The sequence below is a fragment of the Dipodomys ordii genome, unplaced genomic scaffold (genome assembly GCF_000151885.1).
Source record: "Dipodomys ordii isolate 6190 unplaced genomic scaffold, Dord_2.0 Scaffold49, whole genome shotgun sequence".
Classification (NCBI taxonomy): domain Eukaryota; kingdom Metazoa; phylum Chordata; class Mammalia; order Rodentia; family Heteromyidae; genus Dipodomys; species Dipodomys ordii.
This window is the reverse complement of record NW_012267265.1, coordinates 13,900,140-13,923,115: the sequence shown is the minus strand read 5'-3', so window position 1 is coordinate 13,923,115 and position 22,976 is coordinate 13,900,140. Positions and strand designations below refer to the sequence as shown.

Sequence of the window (22,976 nt, the reverse complement as noted above, 5' to 3'; positions counted from 1 at the left end):
TTCTCTGTTCTGAAATTCTTTTCTTCTCTTTCTTTTTTTGTTATTTCTCACCTCTGGTTTTTCTCTGAGTGTTCGTCTTTTTGTTGTTGTCGGTCTCTTGGGGAGATTAAGCGTTGGAACTCGAACTCTCTTTTTGGTTGGAGAGAGCTGTGGCGTTTCCCTACTGCCCCGTCGCCATCTTGGTCCCCCCTCCGGAATTTTTAGATGTTTATACAAATAGATCTCAATGCACAGGCTCAAAATGCCAAAGTGAGAAGAATGCCATGTGGGCCAAAGTTGCTGAGTATACTTCACATTTGTCCAAAAGGAGCAAAAACCAACACTTGCAGATTTTATTGGCCATTTATCTGGTTCTATTACATTGGTCTTATCAAAAATGGTTTGTGATTTTTCTATACTTTCGGTTTTTAGTATTTTCTGGAATCTTGTTTCTTTTTTAAAAATTGTTTTCTGGAACCTCAATTCTAAAATCTTTTTATACCAGTAAAAAGCTTCATTTGAAGAAAATTCTATCCATTCATTTATTGTTTTACAAACACATTAGTCAACCTTGTGTGGCTCAACTTATCGCTACTACGTGCCAAATTTCTGTATAAACATATCAAATTAAAGCTAACAGCAGTCGAGGAAGAAATATAAATTCTAGCTATTATCTGTTTTTCTATGATTTTTTTCTATTTTCAATTATCAGTATTATTCATTCAGCTTTTGTTGGCCAAATGCTTAATAATTAAAAGAGTAAAGTAATTGAAAAATTAAGATCAGAAAGACAGGAAGGAATTTTCTTCTTTACAAATTGCAGCATTCGTTGTAATGAGAATGCAGTTTCTGTCTTGGAATTGAAACCAGAGATTTGGACCTCAGACCTAGACTTCTGGCATTCCCCATGTTTGGTCCTGCCTCTCATTCTTCTGTGCCAAATAGGGCACTGGAAGCCGGAGACAACACAGCACTTCAGTTCATCTTCAGCCATCTTTGGGATTTAGATTTAGACAAAACAAGGAGACAGGGAAAAGTATTCCTTAACAGTCATAGACACAGTTGACTCAATCCTTGTTTCGGGAGGAGTTGCAGAGAAATTGTTATCATTGGTCTTGGGGAGGCTCTGAAGTTGTTACCTTCGTAAACATGGTATCAATAAGTCCTGTTTTTTCTGGATTCCCAAGTGTCTGTAAGGTGAATGGCTTACATGAAAGCAGATAGAAGAAATTGGGGGCAAGAATGTCTCGCTTTTCTCCAGATTTATTTTTGGGCCCAAGAAGGGAGTCAGCGCTTTTCAGCAAAAGCAACTTTTAAGCAGCTGTTACAGAATGACTTGTAACTACCTATAGTTTTTGCTTATTAGCAGAGATAGTAAAGAATATGTAAAAAAATGAGTTAAGTTTTAGGAAAAGTGAAGGGAAGTTAGGAAATCTTACAGCATCAAAATCATGGGATATGGTTGCATCCAGACTTTTCCAATATAAGCTGCAGTCCTTTATATTTATCATAAAATATTTAATCTTCAGTTTTAAAATAATTTCAGTTGTATATAAACTTGCAATAATAGTAAAAAGACAAGATTATAAAAAATACGTGATTTGTATGAGAATCAGATGAATCATTATAGGTAAAGTAAATATCTTTAGAAACAATGAGTTGGGAGGGAAAGTTATTAGAACTAATAAATATGGGTAATTATTAAGTCAAGATAAGCAATTAACTTAAACAATTAGAGTGCTTATTTTTATAGGATTATTACACATATGAAACTTAGAAAACTATGGCTTGCCCAATTTAAGATTGGGCAAGCCATGGTTTATTTGATTTATAGATGATAACTTTCCTATAAACCAGTCTCAACTTCTAAAGTAGCCTGAGTTGAATAACATTACAATAACATAAAAAATTCTCACACACAGTTTGATTATTTCTGTTGAGAAGAATCAGCAAGTTTTCATATTTTAGAATTACCTTAGCTTTGTACCAATAGCTATCAAAGTGAAAATGAATTTAGTTGAGATTTGCTAAAATGAATATAGTGAATTATTTGATGTTTGAAAAAAATTATTGGGGAAAGTTCAGATCTATGCACTGGTGGCGCATGCCTGTACTTCTAGCTACTCATGAGGCTAGGACCTGAGGATTGAGGTTCAAAGAAAGCCTAGGCAGAAAACTCTGTGAGATTCTTATCTCCAACTAACCAGCAAGAATTCAGAGGTAGAGGTATACCTCAAGTAGTAGAATACCAGCCTTGAGCAAATACACAGAGTGAGAGTGAGAGGCCCTGAGTTCAAACTCTAATACAGACCCGAAAATAAAACAGAAAAGGAAAAGAAAAAGAAAATACAGTTTTCTAATAGTGTATAGGTATACAGATCAGTTTTAGAAGAAAAAAAAAAGCTTATTTCTTAATCTTCCATATTTCAAATTGTGTTTTTGTCTCACACAAGGATACAGGTAGGTGGCTACAGGAACCCTTAAAGCCACCTAGCAAACAAGCCACATCTTCTTGAAACATGAATTTCATGAGACTATGAAGTTTTGATAAGGAGATGACATGTTTGTATTAAACAAACATAGATGTAAATGGGATTAAAGTATAAATTTTGTACAAATTTTACAAATGAAGTATCTATAACTTGAACAATATTTAAATGCTATGTAAAGGTGAACATGATAGTTCACACCTGTAATATCACTACTCGGAATGGTGAGCAAAGGAGGATTGTGGTTTGAGAGCAACCAAAAAACAAAATTGATGAGACTCCATCTCAGCAATCATCTCAGCTATCCAAGAAACATAAGTAGGAGGATTGAGTCCAGGTAACCTTAGGCAAAAAAAAGGAAAAAAGAAAAAGAAAAAAAAATGACCTATTTGAAAGGTAACAAAAGTAAAAAGAACGAGGAGAGTACAGCTCAAGTTGTAGACTGTCTAGCAAGTGTTAAGTCACTGAGCTCAAACCCCACTATTGAAAATAAACTCTATTTGAAACTCTATTTGTATCATAAAGTTCTGAAAAATATAAATTATGCTTCTTTACCATTAAGAGTACATTAATCATTAGTTTAACCACTTAACAATTACTTATGCAGACTTTTTTTTTATGTTCACCATGCAAAACACACATGGCCCTGCCTTCAGGAAAATTAACAGTCAAGTAGTACAAGGACATGAGTTCTCAAAATTAAGCTAATTTAACTCTTGTAAAAAACATTATGAGGTACATTATATTAGTTATTTTATTCACACTTTGCTAATCAAGAAATGTTCTTAATGCATTCTATAAATAAAACTAGCAGGATTCTCAGACAGAAGCTAATGTGTTAGAGCTGGCCTAATTCGGGTAGAATGAGACTGAGGAAGAGAGGTGTGGAGAGGAGGGAGGAAGAGTTAATGTGGGAAGATTTGGAAGGGCCAATAGCTTTAGTGACACACTGCCATTGAAATGGAGTTAGAAGAATATAGGTCAATTTGAAAATGTACATGAGATATAAAATCAGGCTGGTGCAGTGTGGGGCATATTAATAAGAAGATATCTCTAAAACATCCAGTGAGTTGTTATAGATAGTTATCTATGTCAACTAGGACTTTTGAGAAAGAGATCTAAAGATAAGTCTTAGTATCTTTAATAGCATAGTGTTAATATATACTATATATTATTCAAAATTTTATTCTTGATCTTTTACAATGCCCTCTACCTAATACACTTAAAACTGTGAAAGTAAACATTCAGTACTGGCAAATGTAATTCCATGCAATAAACCCTTGGAGATTCAGAGCTAAGTCCTTCAGGACTGGAGTCATTAGTGATAAGCACATCAACTGGGTACCAGTAATTCACATCTGTAATTCTAGCTCCTCAGGACGATGAGGTCTGAGAGTTTCCATTTGAAACCAGCTTCGAAAGAAAAAATAGGAGACTCTTATCTTCAAATAACCATTAAAAAGATGAAAGTGGAGCTGTGGATCAAGTGGTAAGAGCACTAAGTAGCCTTGAGCAAAAAATCTAAGGGACAGCCCTCAGGTCCTTAGCTCAAGCCCCCCAGTACTGGCACACACACACACACACACACACACACACACACACACACCACATACACACACATTAGCACAACTTTAAGAATAGAAAAAGACATAATAAAAGGCAGTATATGCTAAATGCAGCATAATTGAGATACAAATAAACATTTCACAAATATTAATTTTATAAGTGTTGGACTAAAAGATAAACTTAGAGAAAAACGGACAAAGGAAAAGCAGTAACAAAGAGTTTACTACATGAACAATAACTAGCACATGGATTTAGAGGCAAGAGATGCTGGGAGTCAGTGCTAGTTAGCAGTGTTAGTGATAGTATGAAAGAGGCAAACTGTAAGGCCAGAAACAATAAAGGAAGCTTACAGGATGAGAAAGCAGGCCCTGGGGCTGGGTGATAAAGATTATTTTTATCATAATCACACTCCATTTGTGATTCTTGTGGCTCACTGAATGCATCAAACCATTGTTATAGGTATCAAGAAATAGTACTAGCATGTGAGCCAATGAAACATCATAAGGTTGTTAATTGTTTAATATTATTTATTTCTTTAAATTTTATTTCATTGTAAAGATGCTGTACAGAGGGGTTACAGTTATATAAGGTAATGAGTACATTTCTTGTCGAACATTTTTATCCCCTCCTTTGTTTTTCTACTACTATCCCTTCCCTCCCCTACCTCCTCCACGGCCCCCCTCCCCAGACCTTTCCCTCCCCTACCTCCTCCACCGTCTCCCTCCCCAGAAGTTGTAAAGTTCATTTCCAACATAGTGTCTTGTGGGTATCATTGCTGCAGTGGGTCATCCTGTGTCCTTGTTTCAGCATTTTGTTATTCCCCTTCCCCTCCCCAAATTAGATAAATGTATATACATGATACAGGGCTCCAAAATCAAATACAGTGACAACAGGGGATATACCTTAGGGGGAGGAACATACAAAAGAAACAAAAAAAATCACATACTAAATTAAAAACAACAATGATGACAAAAAAACCTCTTGTATTCATTTCTTATATGGTCATATGTACATAGCTTTTGAGCTTTTCTCCTCATCTGACAAGATTATCCTAGATGTATAGTAATTATCGCAAAATATGCTTAATCTTGGACACAGCACTTTCTCCCTATCAACTCCTTTGAGAGCTGGTCTTACCATTAAGACTAACACAAATAATGAATGCACTCAATAAGCTTGTCTCCTCAAATGATTCTGACATCATCCAGGCACTGATGCCCACTTGGGCTGCTATTCCAGTGAGGAATCTTGTTAACATAAAACAAACATAAATCATTTGAACTCTATTACTAAAAAATGGTTGAAGGTGGTAATGAGACAGTTAGACTGGAAGGTAGTTCCTTGGTTTGCCCCTTGGACAGTGTGAAAACTTCTTCAGTTAAAGCCTGGTGACCATGAGCAGTGGCTTTGAGCTTGGAAAATTTCCACAGTAAAAGAGAAAAATAATTTCTATTATGGATGAAAAATAGTGCTATTGAAATGTATTTAAAATAGACTTATTGGGCTGGGAAGGTGGCTCAGTGGTAGAGTGCTTGCCTTCATGCATGTGACCCTGGGTTCGATTCCTCAGCACCACATAAGCAGAAAAAGCTGTAAGTGGTCCGTGGCTCATGTGGTAGAGCGCTAGCCTTGGGCTGAAGAGCTGAGGGACAGTGCCCAGGCCCAGAGTTCAGTCCCCACAGCCAATAAAATAAAATAAATAAAATAGACTTATTAAAATGTGAGACAAAAATATGAAATAAAAGTATAAACAAAATGTTCATTTATTTGTATTGATTACCTTGATATTAAAAATGGCATGAGAATAATAATTTGTTCTTGTTATAATCTCACATGTTTTAATGAACTGAACATTATTAGCTTTCTCTGCTTGAATGTGGTTTCACAGTCATTGTTTTTCAATGTGCTTTTTATTATCTTTGATGTTTTTGTGAATTTTTTGGATCATCAAATTTATATGTGATATCTAGTAAATTGAAATAATTGATACATGCAGTATATGTCAAGGCATTTTGTTTGAAAAATACTCTCTACAGGGGTTTAGATACCTGGAAAGAACAAATTCTATTACACTGAAAATATCCTTAACTTTATTTTTGTATTTCAACATAAAAGCAATTCAGTCTTTATTGTGATACTGATGTTTTTCTTCTATTAACAATTTCTTTAAGAAGTAATTTTATAGGACAGAACTTGTCAAATAAGTAGGCTGCTCTGAATCATTTGCTGAGTTGAAATGCTGAGAAATGATCGATCTTTTTAATTATGTTCCAGACCTGTACAGAGTAAAAATACCCTGAAGATAGGAACTCTATCAAACTTGTACAGAACATAACATAAATGCATCCCCAAACTAAGAATTTTTCAAAGGTTTAGCCTATTAAAATCTTTTAAAACCTATTTATTAAGTTAAAATTTAAACCTGTCCTCTCTTTGAGAAGTCATCATTTAATCAATTTAATTTAGTCAAATATGGGCTTCTAATTACAAATTTTGTTTGTAACTATAGCTTTGAAACTTTGAGGTAATAGCTATTATATGAATCTTCGTCCGTGGACTAGAAACGTGATGGGTACTTTCAAGAGAGAATTTGGGGGCCTAGTGGTAGAGTGCTTGCCTAGCATGCATGAAGCCCTGGGTTCCATTCCTCAGTACCACATAAACAGAAAAAGATGGAAGTGGCACTGTGGCTTAAGTGGTAGAGTACTAGCCTTGAGCAAATGAAGCTCAGGGACAGTGCCCAGGCCCTGAGTTTGAACCCCAGGACTGGTAAGAAACACACACACACAAAAACCCAAAAAAACAGAGAGAGAGAGAGAGAGAGAGAGAGAGAGAGAGAGAACTTGGCTTGCCAAATAAGAAGTACACAAACACTGTGTGTGTGTGTGTGTGTGTGTGTGTGTGTGTGTGTGATCAAGGACCTTGCCCTTTCTAGGCAGATGTGCTAACATTTGAGTTATATTCCCGACTTTCTTTGTTTTTTTAGTTAGTTTTTCAGTTAGAGTTTTAAATTTTTGCCTGGGCTGAATTCAGACCTAATCTTCCTGCCTCTCTATGCCCTCTGCACAACTGGGATCACAGGCATTAATCACAACTTGTGTCCTGTTGATTGAGACAGGATTTTGCTAACATTTTGCTCAGGTTAGTCTCAAAGCACAATCTTCATGATATTCATTTCCCACATAGCTGAGATTACACAGGTATAAGCCACTATATTATTATTATTATTGCTCAAGTGATAACGTTCTTCTCATGATGCATAGGAATTTTTAAAACTATAGCATGTATGATTAAAACTATTTTAAATAGGAAAGAGAGGGGGGAAAAGCACATGGTCACATAAATGCTTGTGTAAGAGGTTGTCTGTGGTTGCTCTAAGGTTCCGAGGAGACCCTGAAAAATTAAAGAATAAGACTTGCTAGCAGGAAGTATATGTACACATGTTTATATGAGTGTTTATATGAGTGGATGTAGGACATAAACATAGCTTTATAGCATGCCACAGCTAGAAAAATGACTGGAACAGAAGGACAGATGCCATATCTCTCTTTGAAGAATGACCATGGCGGTAGAGGAAATGACTTGTATTCTAAGTCACCAAATTGATGGCAAGTATCCAGCAAATTTTCTGGCAAGCTTAAAAGAATGGTTTCTATTTTAATCTACATGGCAATAGAAGGAAGAAACTACTGAAAGAAATAAACAAAAATCTGTGGACTAAGATTTAAAAGTAAGCATGGTTATAGAGTTAAGAAAAATTTCAGGCATCCACCCATGTCTGGACAGCACCAGTATTGCCCCTTTGCAGATATATTGCCAGACTGTTGCCAGTAATCACTGAGGAATTACAAAAGATGGCTGGAAACAGAAACCTGTTCAACAGGCAGAGCTTTAATACAGTGAATCCGTGTCTATGAGATCATCGGAAACCTAGGAAATGGCTTTAGTTTAGGCTTCCTGGAAAGAACCCAGACACTGGCAAGTTGAATCACCAGGGCTGTTTCCTTCTCTGAGCGTGTGCTTGGGACCTCTGGGTTGCCAGAACATGATCAGAGCTGATGTTAGAGAAACTGTGCACCTGTAGCCACCGCTGTTGTCATTCCCTGACACCGGAGTCTGTTCTGTGGACTGGAGCCTGGAGTCCACTGATGCCTCTGCTTCAGCTCCTCCAGTAGCCTGGAATCTGGATAATGACAGAAACTACTGCTTCAGAAGGAAATCTCATCTCTCCACTAGACTCATCTTGCCATCCACAATATATCAGAAGGTGGCCACTACCTGTACCTCTGCCTTCTCAACTTCTCATAGGGCATCTGTAAGCTTGTATTGGAATCCAGAATGCCAGCTGCAAAAGTATCAGGGAGGCCTGGGAAGGTGGTTCAGTGGTAGAGCGCTTGCCTTGCATGCCTGAGGCCCTGGGTTCGATTCCTCAGCACCACATAAGCAAAAAGAAAAAAGTCGGAAGTGGCGCAGTGGCTCAAGTGGTAGAGTGCTAGCCTTGAGCTGAAGAGCTAAGGGACAGTGCCCAAGGCCCAGAATTCAGGCCCCAGGACAGGACTCCTCTCCTCCACCAAAATAGTATCAGGGATTCCCCTTTAACTCTTGAGTTCTTTTTAATACATCTTCCGGTTCCATTCAAGGTGCCAAATGTTCAAAGAACTAACCTGCTACAATTCATTCAGTTATTGATGTGCACAGTTCTCATTTTTTTAGAGGAAAGAAAGATGTTTTGATCCATGTATTAGATTTAACATTAGTTAGAACAGATACCCTGTGAACTGCTTAGAAGCTTCTTCAGTAATCACTGGAAATAAGTTTGCATTAAAACAAAGGATAAAAAACCCCTGCTTTTTAAAGTAGATCAGAGAAATGTATGGTAAAGTAGGTTTGGACAAAGTTACCTCCCCTAAATCTCTTTTGATTCAATGAGATAAACTTTGGAAATGGGATCAAGATAGTGGATCCAGCGTGGAGCTGGTGCCTGTAATTCTAGCTACTTAGGAGGTTGAGATCTGAGGATCACAGTTTAAAGCCAGCCCAGGCAAGAAAGTCTGTGAGACTCTTTATTTCCAATAAACTATTTAGAAAAAGCTGTGGTATTTCAAGTGTTTCAAGTGCTAATCTTAAGCACAAAGAGGTTCAGGGACAGAGCCCAGTCCCTGAGTTCAAGCTCCAGGAGCAGGGGGAAACAAAAGATAGTGCATCTGACAAATGATTAGTAGAAAAACTGTAGTTAGTGGAAACTTCTAGAAACCACTAATTAGTAGATATGTGTGTAGCTGTTGCATAAACTGTAAGAATTTATACTTTATCTTGTCTTGCATTACATAATAAACAAGGAAAGGACTTTGAGAATCGCATTAGCCATTATTTACTGAGCATTCACTCTAGCTGAGGCTGTATGGATACATCACTAACTCTTTACAGCAATCTTGTCCAGTTGCTATTATCTCCATTTTAAATATGAAGGAAGAGATGCCACAAAGTGTAGATGTGTTGCCTGTAGCTACACATCTAATAGGCAGCAGAGCTGAGACTCATACCTAAAACTGCCCAAGGAAGGGAAAATGTCATACCTTTTCAGGGAGAAGATACCCCATGTGCTGTCTATCAAGAAACCCCAAATGGTGGCATTTTCTCAGTTATTCCCCATAAGCTCAGGGCTAGATCAGTTGTCTTGCAGCACTCACATGTCAGTGGTCAGACTTTTAAACCAGATTGCATCAGTGTCATTAATGTCTCAAGTACAAACCAGATGGGAATTTGTTAAACGATGAACAGTGTAGCGGCTAACCAGTATAGGAGGACTTTTCCATGCCATGTTCTCAAGACAGCCTGATGCACTGCAGGGTTGACTGCAGAGGTAAGACTCAGCTCCCAGACCTGGACAGAGTGCTGTTAAATGGCTGCAGCTAGGATGTTTGGCTCACTGGATCCCTGCACCACCCTGGAGGACACTTTCTATTTGGCCAGCACTGCCATAATTTGTTCCTCTGACTCTATTTGCTTTTATGGTGGACTGCCATTTTTTTTAATGTATGTATATTAGTAATTTTAGCTAAGTCTTTTTTGCTTAAGATTTAGTCTTTCTCTTTAAAGAGACTGGCTGATTCATTTTTTGCTAACATAATTACTTAATTCGAGGAATACGTTTAATTCCTGTATTTCCAAGTTCACTTTGTGCATTGCCTATAAAATACACTTGGCTCTTTCCTTTACCTGCCATTGGTAGGATAGTAAGAACAAACACAAGAACTGAGGTATTCTATTGAAATTTTACTGTATGTATTTTTATTGTAAAAATACAGTACAGAGGGGGTACAGTTACATGAGTAAGGTAATGAGTACATTTCCTATCGAGCCTTGTTACCTCCTCCTTCGTTTTCCCCCTATCATCCCTTCCCTCCCCACTTCTCCAACTTAATGTCTCCAATATAGTGTCTTTCAATATAGTTTCAGTGTTACGATGGGTTAACCTGTATCCTTATTTCAGCATTTTGTTATTTCCCTTTCCCTCCCCAAATTAGAAAAATGTATATACAAGATTCAGGGCACCAGAATCAAATACAGTGAAAACAGGGATTATACCACAGGGGAAGAACATACAAAAGAAACAAAAAAACCACATGGTACATTTTAAATACATTAAAAACAACAGCAAGAAAGATAAAACCACTTGTGCTTCTATCTTGGGGTTCATTTAGCTTAGCATCATCTTATATGGTCATACGTACATAGCTTTTGAGCTTTTCTGCTTGTCCTAGACATATTCCCAAGCACAAAGTTTTCAGAAGACAGCATTTATAACTAACAGCTCACTGTGGGGTGCTAGCATGTGATGTCATCATAAGAGAGAGCAGGACAGGACAGATTTAGTTGCATTAACAATGTCAGGTAGGACAGATGAAAGGCTGAAGGAGTTGATAGTCCTGCTATAAGCCTCAACGTTTTATTTAGGGCAGGGTCCACATTTGCAGAGACATTGACAGATTGGTGACTGTTCAGAGGAACCTAAGCAGATGGGAATGGGACTTGACAAATGGTAATGGGTGATATTTAGATTAAGAAAGGAGAGACTTGGGGGGAAAATAAAGCCTAGAGGAATTTAGTGTTAACCCAAGAGCAGGAACTTTTTAATGGATTTAAAATATTATGGTCTGTTGTAATGAGCAGAAAATGCTTCATTTTGAGGTGCCCTGGAGGGCTAGGATTAGGAGTAATCATTGGAAAGCATGGGGAGACAACATTGCTTGTTCAAGTGACAGGCATCTCTGCTCTCAAAGCTGTCCAGTAAGACAATGCACTGCCTCAGTACTCATTAATTCTATGGTCTTGGAAGCACACAGCAGAAACAGGCCACACTTTTGGTGGACATATTTTAGAGAGAAGTAAAGAATGAATGGGATCATGGAATTCTAAAACTTTATCCAACTTAAACTGTCTTTAGTTCAATACCAAGATTCATGCCACTGTAAACTCAATAGATCAGTTGCAGGGGGTTCTGGTTTTATATCCTTTCTGCCAACCAAATTTGCAGGGAGGGAAGTTAACATTTAATGAGTACATTATTCATTGGAATAGCACGAAGAGCCTCTTTCATTTTTTCTTTTAGACCCATATATTACATATGATTAAAAACAGTGGCATATATTTAGATTTCATGGTAAGTTTTTATTCTCAGATGGCTGGAAAACTTCAAATGTTGGTGTTAAATGCAGTCTGATTGATGGTTCTGAAATCTCTTCTGATCCTTATTTTGAGACTTATACTAGTAATGAGCATGCTTAGCTCATCAGCCAGCATGTTCTTTTCATTTTTTAAAAATGTACTTGGGATTGAACCCAAGGCTTCCTTGTATGCCAGGCAAGTATTCTACCACTGAGCTACATCAAATCATTTTATTTATTTTATTATTAATTATTGTTTAATAATTTATGAAATTCTGTCTAGCTAACTTTCCTGGCTTCATACCCATGATCTCTTTCTTCTACATCCTGAGTAGGTGGGGATTGCAGGCATGTACCACTGTACCTGGCTCAGCCTGTGTTTCATGGCAATTAACACCTTAAAAGCCAGTTTCTAAGTGATACTTGTTGAAATCAACTCCAAGAAATGGAAACCAGAGTTTATTTTTTTATTTTACTTTTTGTGGGTGTTTTTCTCCTTTTGTTATTGTTTATGACTTCTGTACATTTTTTTTTCTTTTTGCTTATGTGGTGCTGAGGAATCGAACCCAGGGCCTCATGCATGCAAGGCAAGCGCTCTACCACTGAGCCACTTTCCCAGCCCCGACTTCTGTACATTTTAAGCTTGTATGATTTGGAGAGGGGACAGGGAAGCATAGAAATGGTAGGACAAAGGGATAACTAATTCAGCAGTGATACTCACTAGATACTCACAAGAACTATACAACTTGTGGGGAAGTGAGGTCAGGAGGGAACAAAACGGAGAAAATGAGGGAAGAGGTGACACTGTTCAAAAAGAAATGTATTCAATACCTGATTTATGTAACTGTAACTCCACTGTACATCACTTTTACAATACAAATTATTTTAAAAAGTGGTTTCTATGACTGAGGAAAGTATAATACTCATTTAAAATAACTAAAGAAGCTAGGACATGTTATATCTTGAGAATTCTTCAATATTATATGTTAATCAATAAGAAATACCAGCCCAGAGAGATGAAATGACTTGCCATGGTTGAATGGCCGGTGGGGAATTTGAGCTTTCTTTTCTTCTTACCTATACTCACTGACAGAACTCATCTGCTGTAGCATGATGTTTCACTCCTCCGTCATCCTTGTCCTCTTCTTCCTCACTTTCCAACCTTAGTTTGTGTTGTATTGTTGCTTTCTTTCTTTCTCTTTCTCTTCCTTTCTTTCTCTTTCCCTCTTCTTCCTCCCCCTCGGCTTCTTCCTTTCCCTCCTTTTCACTGATAATTTGCAGCCTGGTTGACATGTGATCTGAAAAGATGATACTTGAAGAGGATTCCAAAATATTATTATTTTTTTTCCAATCAATCCTCTTAACTAGGCTGATCAGGTTCCGAGTCTCGTTCGTTCTTAATTCTGGGTTGTTCTTGAATCTCTGCAGTGCTGCATATGATGCTGTCCTTGACAGAAATGTGGCCATTAAGAAGCTCAGCAGACCTTTTCAGAACCAAACTCATGCCAAGAGAGCTTACCGGGAGCTGGTCCTCATGACGTGTGTGAACCACAAAAACGTGAGCTTCCATATTATTTTTAAACCATTGGCAGTGGGAGGTTGTGAGACTGGGAGAAGAAAAATAGTGCCAACTTGTACTGTTTTTCTTTGCAATTTCTGCTTCTTGCTTATCTTGCCCATATGCTCTATTTGATTTCATTGTCCTCATGGTAGCTTCCTGCTTAGAAATCCTTTAAAAGCCATATGGCATGGAGAGAATTTGATAGATATGTCCCTATTATCAAATTAATCCTATTTGATTGTCTTGCTCACATTAACCCACAAACAAAACCACATTGTTTTATCAAACCACAAACAAAAGCCAAAACTGAAAAAAAACCCTAAAGTCCTATAGAATGATATACTGTTTATTTGAAAATGAATAATTAGTAGATGAAGATGTTTTCTTTGTCATGTTATCACATTTTGTGTGTGGGCTATCGTCTGCCAGTGGCTTGGCTTCTAACTGTTTAAGGTCCACACTGTATGTCAGGCATCTTTGTGGTTCCAGGGTTGGGAATGAGGCAAATATATGTTTATAAAACACTTCAGAATGGGACCACTGGGAGCATGTTCCCCAGGGCACTCATGGCTAGATGACAGGTCTTTGTATTCTTTAATCTCATGCAAATTCTCTAGAACTCTCCTTGTGCTTCATTTTTTCTTAGTAAAGAGATATGGGAGATAATTCCCTTGTAATACTTTTCATAACTAAATTGTAACAAGTTTATTGACCATTTTGTCACACAAATGTATAATAAAAATTATAAAGTATTATAAGTACAATTCAATTATTGTAACTCCCTACAACCTCCTTTAAGCTGAAATTGAAATATGAAATACCAAATATGTGAAATGGTATAGTTTCATAAACAAGAGATCCTCTCAGACAAATGAATTTTTCCAGTGGCACCAAGAAAGAAGCAAATAAAAGGTATGAGAGATCAGCTGAAAAATACACAAAATACAAAACCACAGATTCAGGCTCAGAGTCTCTTTTCCTCTATTTTTCTACTCCAATTCAGCCTTTCAATGTATGTTTGTTGAATGAATGAAATGTGCCCTGTACAAGTCAAGATGCTTTTGCTGCTAGGGTCATAGCAGGAAGAAAACTAAGAAAAGGCATGGAAACATCCTGTATCCTCCTCCATTCTGCCCCTATTCAGAGCTCTACTTTTCCTGGCCAGAAAGGCAATAAAATAATAGTCAAATGTGTAGAATGTGAAAGGCTGATACGCAAAGATAAACTTTTTGAAAACTACCAGTCGATATGGGGGTGAGATGTAGCTATTCTTTTCAATAGATGGACCTAGAAAACCCTCACTACAAAGGGAACTTTATCAAATCTGTACTCAACCCTGATATGGTCATGAAGGACTCCTAAGAAAGATTGTAGAAAGGACAGAGATACACAGTTCCTAAGAGAAGTCACTGTATCAACCTGTTCTCTTAGTATGTTAAATAAAAGCAGAAACCAGATTGGCTACAGGACTAGAGCAGAAAAAAACACATTCCATTTTCTTTACTGAAATAATGAGAATAATAAATGATACCCCTTTCCAAATAATTCCTAATGGAAGTAATAATTTTTATAATAGAATACCACCTTCTACCTTCTCTCTCTCTCTCTCTCTCTCTTTCTGTGTGTGTGTGTGTGTGTGTGTGTGTGTGTGTGTATGTACACATAATTTTATTTTGCTAATATCAGGGTTTGAACTTAAGGTTTTATGCTTGCTTGGCTTTGCTTACTAGGCTGAAGCTCAACCATTTATGTTGTACCTCCAGCCTAGGATTTTGCTGGTTAAAGGATGCTAGAGTCTCATGGATTTCACTTGGGTTGGCTTCCAACTGAGATCCTCTAGATCTCGCCTCCTGAGTAGATAGTGCCAAGCCTACAAAGGCACACTGCCTATGTGCATCTGATCATACAAAAAATACTTATCAAAATGAAGTGGAAATGGAAATACACAAAAATAAAAATGTTAACAGAGTAAGTTTACTTCTAGTCAAATACAAATTCTATATAAATACTTGTAAAACCAAGGAAAGGACCGTTAGAATGCCAATCTTTGTTACTGAAGTTCAAAGTTAAGAAAAAAACAATAAAGCAGTCCCATTAAGTATATAATAATAGATAAGAAAATCCTTTTAGACACGGAAAATTCCAGGAAGTAGTAATGGGTATGAGGGTAGGGGGTGATTAACACTGAATCATATCAGTTTGTGAAGGAATTCCTGCTGGAAACTACTGAACTTAATGATAAAATAGTGATAATATCCAAAGACAAGCCTTTAAAAGATTGGATATTAGTAGGAATTAAAATCTGTAAGGGAGCAAAGAAGGAACAGAGTAGATAATCTTAAAAGGGAATAAAAGAAGGTAAATATTTGAAATCAGGAATAGATTTTGGTATATTATCTTTTAAAGCATAAAGCTTGAATTATTTGGAATTATAATGCTTGACAGATTTAAGTTACCTAGATTATTTACCAGGTGATCGTATATGTGCCTTGTGCTTTTTTTTTTTTATTCACTAGTCTTGGGGCTTGAACTCAGAATCTGGGCACTTTCACTGAGGTCCATTTGTTCAAGGCTAGTGCTCTACCACTTGAGCCAGAGTACCACTTCTGGCTTTTCCTGAGTAGTTTCTTGGAGATAAGAGTCTCACAGGCTTTCCTGTCTGAGCTGGCTTCAAACCATGAGCCTCAAATCTTAGCCTTCTGAGTAGCGAGGATTTCAAGCATGAGCCACCAGTCCTGGTTTTATAGCCCATTTTTAATCTAAACAAATATGAAAATTGTGTAAATTTAATTAATTTCATGAGATTGATCCGGTAATGCAGAACCAGATCCACCGTGAATCCTGAAATAGAAGATACACCATATAGTATTGAATACTCACCTCAGTTAAATGTACAGAACCACAGGCACTTCAATTACAAAGTAATTAAGTAGCAAAGGACTATTGCTTTTTTTCCTTTTGTTGATAAAGTCCAAATTGGAAAATTGATTTAAAAGATGAAATGTTTTAGGTATACTAGAAACTATTGAGTAGTATTTCACATATTTCTCAGTAATTTCTGAACAAATGTAAAGTCATCTTTCCCCAGAAAACAGTTACTCTGCTTTTAGTCACTTCAGGTGTTCAAGTGCCACTTATGAACTCTACTAAGATTCACTGCTTCACACAATGAAGCTGTTTAGATTTTTAACTTGTACTTTGCCAACTTTTGCAAACTAGGTTTCTATAGACATGTTTTGGGTCCGGTCATGGGCCTGAACTCTGGGCCTGGGCGCTGTCCCTCAGCTCTTCAGCTCAAGGCTGGCACTCTACCACTTGAGCCACAGTGCCACTTCCGGCTTTTTTTTCTTCTGCTTATGTGGTGCTGAGGAATTGAACCCAGGGCCTCATGCATGCAAGGCAAGCACTCTACCACTGAGCCACCTTCCCAGCCCTCTATAGACATGTTATAAGTAGATTGCTTTTAATGTCAATTCTGGGGTTTGAACTCAGGTCTGGGTGTTGTCCCTTAGATATTTTTTTGTTTTGCTTAAGAGTGGAGTTACACCTCTACTTCCATTCTTTTGTGGTTAGTTGGAGATAAGAATCTCACACAACACCAAACAATATCAAACAACATATTACCTCCTGCATAGCTAAGACTACAGCCATGAGCCCACAGGCTACTGGCTTTATGTCTTTTTATTTTCATTGTCTACTGGCTCATCAATATATAATATTTAAATGGAAGAACAGTTTGAGTTATTTATGTATACAATTTATGTGGAACTGTGATAAAGGCTTTTTTAAAGTGTATTCTCAAAGACAAACTTCTTTATTACCAAATACACATAATAAATAAAGCAGGAAACATAAAGGTTAGAACTAAATTTAGGTAACTTTAAAATACATTTTCCATTAAATCCATTATTGATATTATTCACAATTCACCTCCCTCCTCCCCTACATACCACTGGAGTATTAATGTAAGCAATATGTGAATGTCAGATACAAGTGAAGGAAACTATAGTAGCAGTATCAATAATAACAATAACCTCGCATTTGGAGAAATACCATTTTGCTAAATCTGATCCAATGTTTAATTTTTCCTCCCATGCCAGGCCCAGTTCTGTGTCTTTCTATACAGACCCATACTAAAACAGAATAACAATTATGTCTCTGATTTCCTTCTACCTAAGAGTTTGAGGGGTTTGTTTTGTAACCTGAAGACAGATCTGTGTACTTTCTGAACACTCGGTTTTAGGTTCAGTGAGGCATTCTAGAAAACGTCTTAACATTTCTGTCTCCACCATTGCTCTAGCAAGCACCTGTCAGTTAGAATAAATGCATTTGTACTTTAAAAATAACTCTCTTTTCTCTTTCCTTTGTCTTTTCCATGCTATTTCTTCCAGATTATTAGCTTATTAAATGTCTTCACACCCCAGAAAACACTGGAGGAGTTCCAAGATGTGTAAGTAACAACAAAACAAAATTCATGTTGGAAGGTCTCACTGGAATAGCTCAAAGGGAAACAACAAAAAGAAAAATCCCTTGTGGAGATCCAGGGAAGAAAGAGGTAGGGCTAGTGCCAGATCAGTGACAGCAAAGCAAGTTCTGTGGTGGGATCACTTCCTGCCTCCTCCTGGCCTTATGGTGCAGTGTGCTCCATTGTTCTATGCTCTTGGCTCAATCAGGGAATGCTTGTTACTTATTTATTATTAACTGATTTGGTGAGCTTTCTAAGGGGAGTCTGTTCACTTGGCGGAATATTAAAGGGATATGATAAACATCTTTATTCTTCATGCCCATTTTTTTTGTGGTGCTTTTGATTTAGTACAAAAAGAATCTGCCTAGATTTCTATGTTTCTTTGTATGTCCCTCCCCCACGGTATAACCACTGCTTTCACTGTATTTGATGTTGGTATAATTTGTGGAGGGGAAGGGAAAAAAACAACTTGTTTAAATAGGGATACAGGTGGACCCATTGCAACAAGGAGATGTACAAGTTGTTATGTCGAAAAATTAACTTTACAACTTTGGTGGGGGTGGGAGGATCGGGTGGGGGGAGGTGGAGGGAGTATGGGAAGGGATGGGAAGGGGAAACAAAGAGGAAGCAACAATGCTTGATAAGAAATGTAGTCGTTATCTTGCCCATGTAATTGTAACCCCTCTGTATGGTATTTTTACAATTAAAACAAAACAAAACATAAAGACAATAAGGAGAGGAGAGGAAGTGATTTCCCAGCATAGTGTCTGTTTGAACACACTGCTCATTCTGTGGAAGTAGCTGTCCTGAAGCTTATCTTATTTATAATCCTAATACTCAGGAAGGAGGTAAGAGAAGACAGGGAAAATACAACCCATGATGATGGTGGAAAGTATGTGGACATGAACTACACACTAATAAATGGTGCCTACAGGAAATATCTAGTGGTAGAGTTGCTACAAGGTAGCACATATACCATGCTTGGAAGTTTTTTCTACTCTTGATTCCATCAAAGACAGAACTAGGAAGTGTAGAAAGCGTACATCTATATAGAAAGGTGTTCTTTATGATCAAAAGATTTCGTAGATTCTGTGCTCTGGAACTAATGTTGTGGATTTACCTTCTAGTTACCTAGTAATGGAACTGATGGATGCCAACTTGTGTCAAGTGATTCAGATGGAATTAGACCATGAGCGAATGTCTTATCTACTATACCAAATGCTGTGTGGCATCAAGCACCTCCACTCTGCTGGAATTATTCATAGGGTAAGAACACTGAATTGCAGGTCAAAGTCTGTGGGAGAAGAAATTGAAGAACTTTAGATCATTTCTTTTATGCATGAAGACATGGTCAAGCACAACATACTTCCTCATTCCTTTGACAATAGAATTGGCACCCAGTTGACTAATACGCCCTAGCTATTCTGTGATTGACTATGTGTGGCATTATGTTTCAGCCCTTTGAGAGTCAGCTTCTAAGAAGCCCATGTTTTCTAGCAATTTGATGGGCAGCAGCTCTGCTGGAATAAGATAGTTCATACCCACTGTTGATTTCTGACAGCATGATCTGATTCTTTGTCAGGTCTAGAAAGGAATTAGAAATAAAAGATTTTATTCTCTAAGGAGAAACCCAGGAAATGACAATAAGTGATAATGTCCTTTTTGTCTAAATTATTTTTGGTGAGATGAGTCTAAATTGTAACAATGACAATGCTGTTTTCCTTTGGATTTAAATACTTTACTGAAGATTTTTTGTGGTGGTTATTGTTGTTGGTGGTAATCATGGGGCTTCAACTCAAGCCCGGGATGCTGTTCCTAATGCTGAAGGCTAGCACTCTACCTCTTTGAGCCATAGCCCCACTTCTGGTTTTCTGTTGATTAATTGGAGATAAGAGTCTTACAGGCTTTCATTCAGTGGGCTGGCTTTGAACCTCAATCCTCCCATCTCAGCCTCCTGAGTAACTAGGATTGCATGCATGCACCACTAGTGCCCAGCTGAAGATATTTTTAACCTGAAACTAATTTTAATTTTTTGTAGCAGTTATTATCTTCAAAACTGTCCTGTTGATTGAGTAGAGGAAGCCTATGAGTGCCATTGGAGACTGGCTTTGAATTTTTTCCTTTGTTGCTGTTGTCAGGATTTAAAGCCAAGTAACATTGTAGTCAAGTCTGATTGCACATTGAAAATCCTCGACTTTGGGCTGGCCAGGACCGCGGGCACCAGCTTCATGATGACTCCGTATGTGGTGACGCGTTATTACAGAGCCCCTGAGGTCATTCTGGGAATGGGCTACAAGGAGAACGGTAGGGATGCTTCTGAGTTTCCGACGCAGATGGATGCATGCTTTCCATAGCCAGGAGTAATGCTACCTTTCGTACATACAGACTTGTCAAAAATAGAGCTGCCAGATTTCAGTTTGGCTTTTGAAATTACTGCTTGGAAGAATCACTCATTAAAAATGTGAAAGTTGTGTCTAAGAAGTAAGCCTTGCTAGCTAAAATGTCATAAATGGCATGTGAGTAAACATCCAAGTGCATACTGATAAGCATACACACCATAGAGATTGAGAATAATTGATTGGAGTTGCAGTTCAGCCCAGTGAGTTTGAAAATAAGAAAAATTCCATTTTAACCATTTGGTGTTTTCATAATATCTTAGAAGGATGGCTAGAGCTATTGAAAAAGACTAGCAGGAAGATCACATACTTTTGAAGTAAAGTTCTCCATGAGCACTAATGGAATACAGAAGAACCTTCCAAATTATTTAATTACTTAAGCAGGATAAGAATTTCCTTAAGGTGTTTTATAAATAATATCTGTGGTAGCAAATAATTTTTAATCCAGAAATTATAGAAAGGAAAAAGTATTAGATCTTACATTGCCAGTTTCATAAAGAAAATCTAGTAGACAGGAACACTTTAATGGAATAGAAAGAATCTTCAAAATGTATTCAAACTTGACTTTAATTACTCCAAACAGAGGATTTATAAAATATCTGTTAGGAAGCACCGAAATATATTATTTTATCCAGAAAATCTTTTGTAAGTAATGTATCATAATAAAAATGCATCTTAGAGCTTAAAGATAGTTTTGTTAGAGTTGTATATCTATACTTAACGTGCCTTTCATATCAGTTTTTGTATTCTATTTAGTTTGTAGCATATAGAATTTTATAGGATTTTTTCTAAATTCCTATAGAATATTTTTCATTATATATTTATGTATAAGTGCTGCAAGGTAATTTTATGAAAATTCCCTTCTCACTGAAGTTAAAAAAATTATGTGCATACTTTCAGAGTAGACGCCAATATTTGTATGCAGTTCATAGAGGACAGGAAGGTCAGCTCACCTTGGGGCAAGTGTCATAATTCTAGTACCTTCTGACTTGAAAGAAACTCTTGCATATGTTATATACAAGTTATCTTATAAGAAGAAAAGGAGAATCCATGAGAGAAAAGCCATGGAGCAAGGGGTGCTATTATCAACAATTTATTTCATAATGTAGAGAATAGAGAATTTTGAATGTTCCCTGTCAATTACCCTAATTACCCTAATTTGATCATTATTTATTGCACACATGTATTAAATGTACCCTATGAATGAATCCAAGGACTATGTATCGACAGAAGAAAAGGATATACAAGAGGGTAGGGATCTGAATATACCTATTCTGGCTTTTCAGATCTTTGCCTCAGAGACAGTAGGTATTCAACCTCCCTTACCTTGCTTGACTAGGAAGGGTAGCAAGTAGGTCATTGGCTTTTCTAGGTGCATGGAGAAGGGGAGCCCAGTACCCCTGGCTGTCCTCCCTCTGAGCAGAGGAAGGTTATCATGCAGAAGAACCTGCTTGCTCCTGCATCAGGCATGCCTGCCTTCCCTGTGCACCTCATCCTGCATTCCTTCCCACGAAGTAACTCAGCCTAATGTTTGTGCCCCAATATTCTTTTGTCTTTAATAAAAGGAGAGATGGAAGATGGTCAGTATCGTTAAGATAAGGTGAATCATGTTTGGTTAACAAGCATGACAACTGGCAAAGACATACATAGTTAATATGGTTTATAATTTATAATATCTTTTTTCACTATCTGTCAATGACTTCTAAAAATCATGTACTAAAATCATCATTTATTATTTCTCCCAAAATTATTTCAAATGGATATAAAGACTGATGTTTATTTTGAAGGGAAATTTCTGAAGGAAAATGGGGTCTCAATTTCTAGGGATTCTAGTTCTTTTTCCTGCAAAGAAAATATGGCATTAACCATTTCAAGTTTTTTGGGAGGAGGGGTCAAATATTTACTTATTTTGAATAACAAAAAGATGCTATTGCCTTCTTTTCTATTCTCCATAGCTGGATGGAACAGAAAATAGAGCAACCACTTCTGCAGGTTGATTCAGATTTTTTTCCCCTGTGTTCAGCAAACAGTATCAAACCCTTTTTTATGGCTTTCGGCCATTGCCTATGGTGGCTAATGACTGCTTTTCCATCTCAGCTATGTCAACAGTGTGTAAAGAGGCAGCCTTAGGCATCTATAAAGTAATGCTTTTTTTTAAAAAAAATATTCATTTGAATTCCCATACTAGACAAAGTATAAGAGTATAGTGCTGGTTTTAATTCACTTTTTGGCCAATGTTTGCTGGGAGTTGAAAGTTGTACCTACTAATCAAGCTGATATTTTTCCTCCTCCTTCAGAAGTCAGTCCTTTTAGTTAACTTTGCTCTCCTTCTTTCCTCCATTTTCTGTCTCTCCTGTTCTAGTGGATATATGGTCTGTGGGATGCATTATGGGAGAAATGGTTCGCCACAAAATCCTCTTTCCAGGAAGGGACTGTATCCTTACACCTTTGCCTGCAGCTTTACCTATTTTATTTCTGTGCCCTTAAAACATGTAATGATTTTGCCAGGAGATGAAAGATAGAAGCAAAAAGTTGGTAAGTGCTGTAATGGTAATAAAAACCCCTATAATTCCTGTAATATTGCCAGTACTGCAGACTACCTACCACCATGATTGCTTTTAATTAAAATTTCAATAGGGTTTTTCTTCCTTAATTACTTTCTTGCCTGTAAGTCAAAACAGCAATACCAGAGACCCCTCTGACCCGATGAATAAAATATAGCTTTGTAATTAGTAAAATAAGTCACTATTCGCAAGTCATTTGTCATCTCCAGTCTAAGACTATTCAATGCTTCCCAGCATGTAGGCTGTGTGGATTTTCTCCTTGCTGGCAACTAAACTTCTGTCTATGGCT

General features: G+C 37.2%; 1 protein-coding gene across 4 annotated transcripts in view; it reads left to right on the top strand.

The window, feature by feature from the left end:
- Positions 1-22,976, top strand: part of Mapk10 (mitogen-activated protein kinase 10) — a 313,485-nt gene that overhangs the window by 213,341 nt on the left and 77,168 nt on the right. For 3 of the 4 annotated variants that reach the window (XM_013020133.1, XM_013020136.1, XM_013020135.1), the window contains exons 5-9: positions 13,130-13,259; positions 17,654-17,712; positions 18,855-18,993; positions 19,866-20,031; positions 22,486-22,557. In XM_013020133.1, coding sequence (XP_012875587.1) covers positions 13,130-13,259; positions 17,654-17,712; positions 18,855-18,993; positions 19,866-20,031; positions 22,486-22,557 — 566 coding nt within the window. The remainder of the gene's footprint in view (positions 1-13,129; positions 13,260-17,653; positions 17,713-18,854; positions 18,994-19,865; positions 20,032-22,485; positions 22,558-22,976) is intronic. The other variant, XM_013020134.1, reaches the window with a different exon arrangement.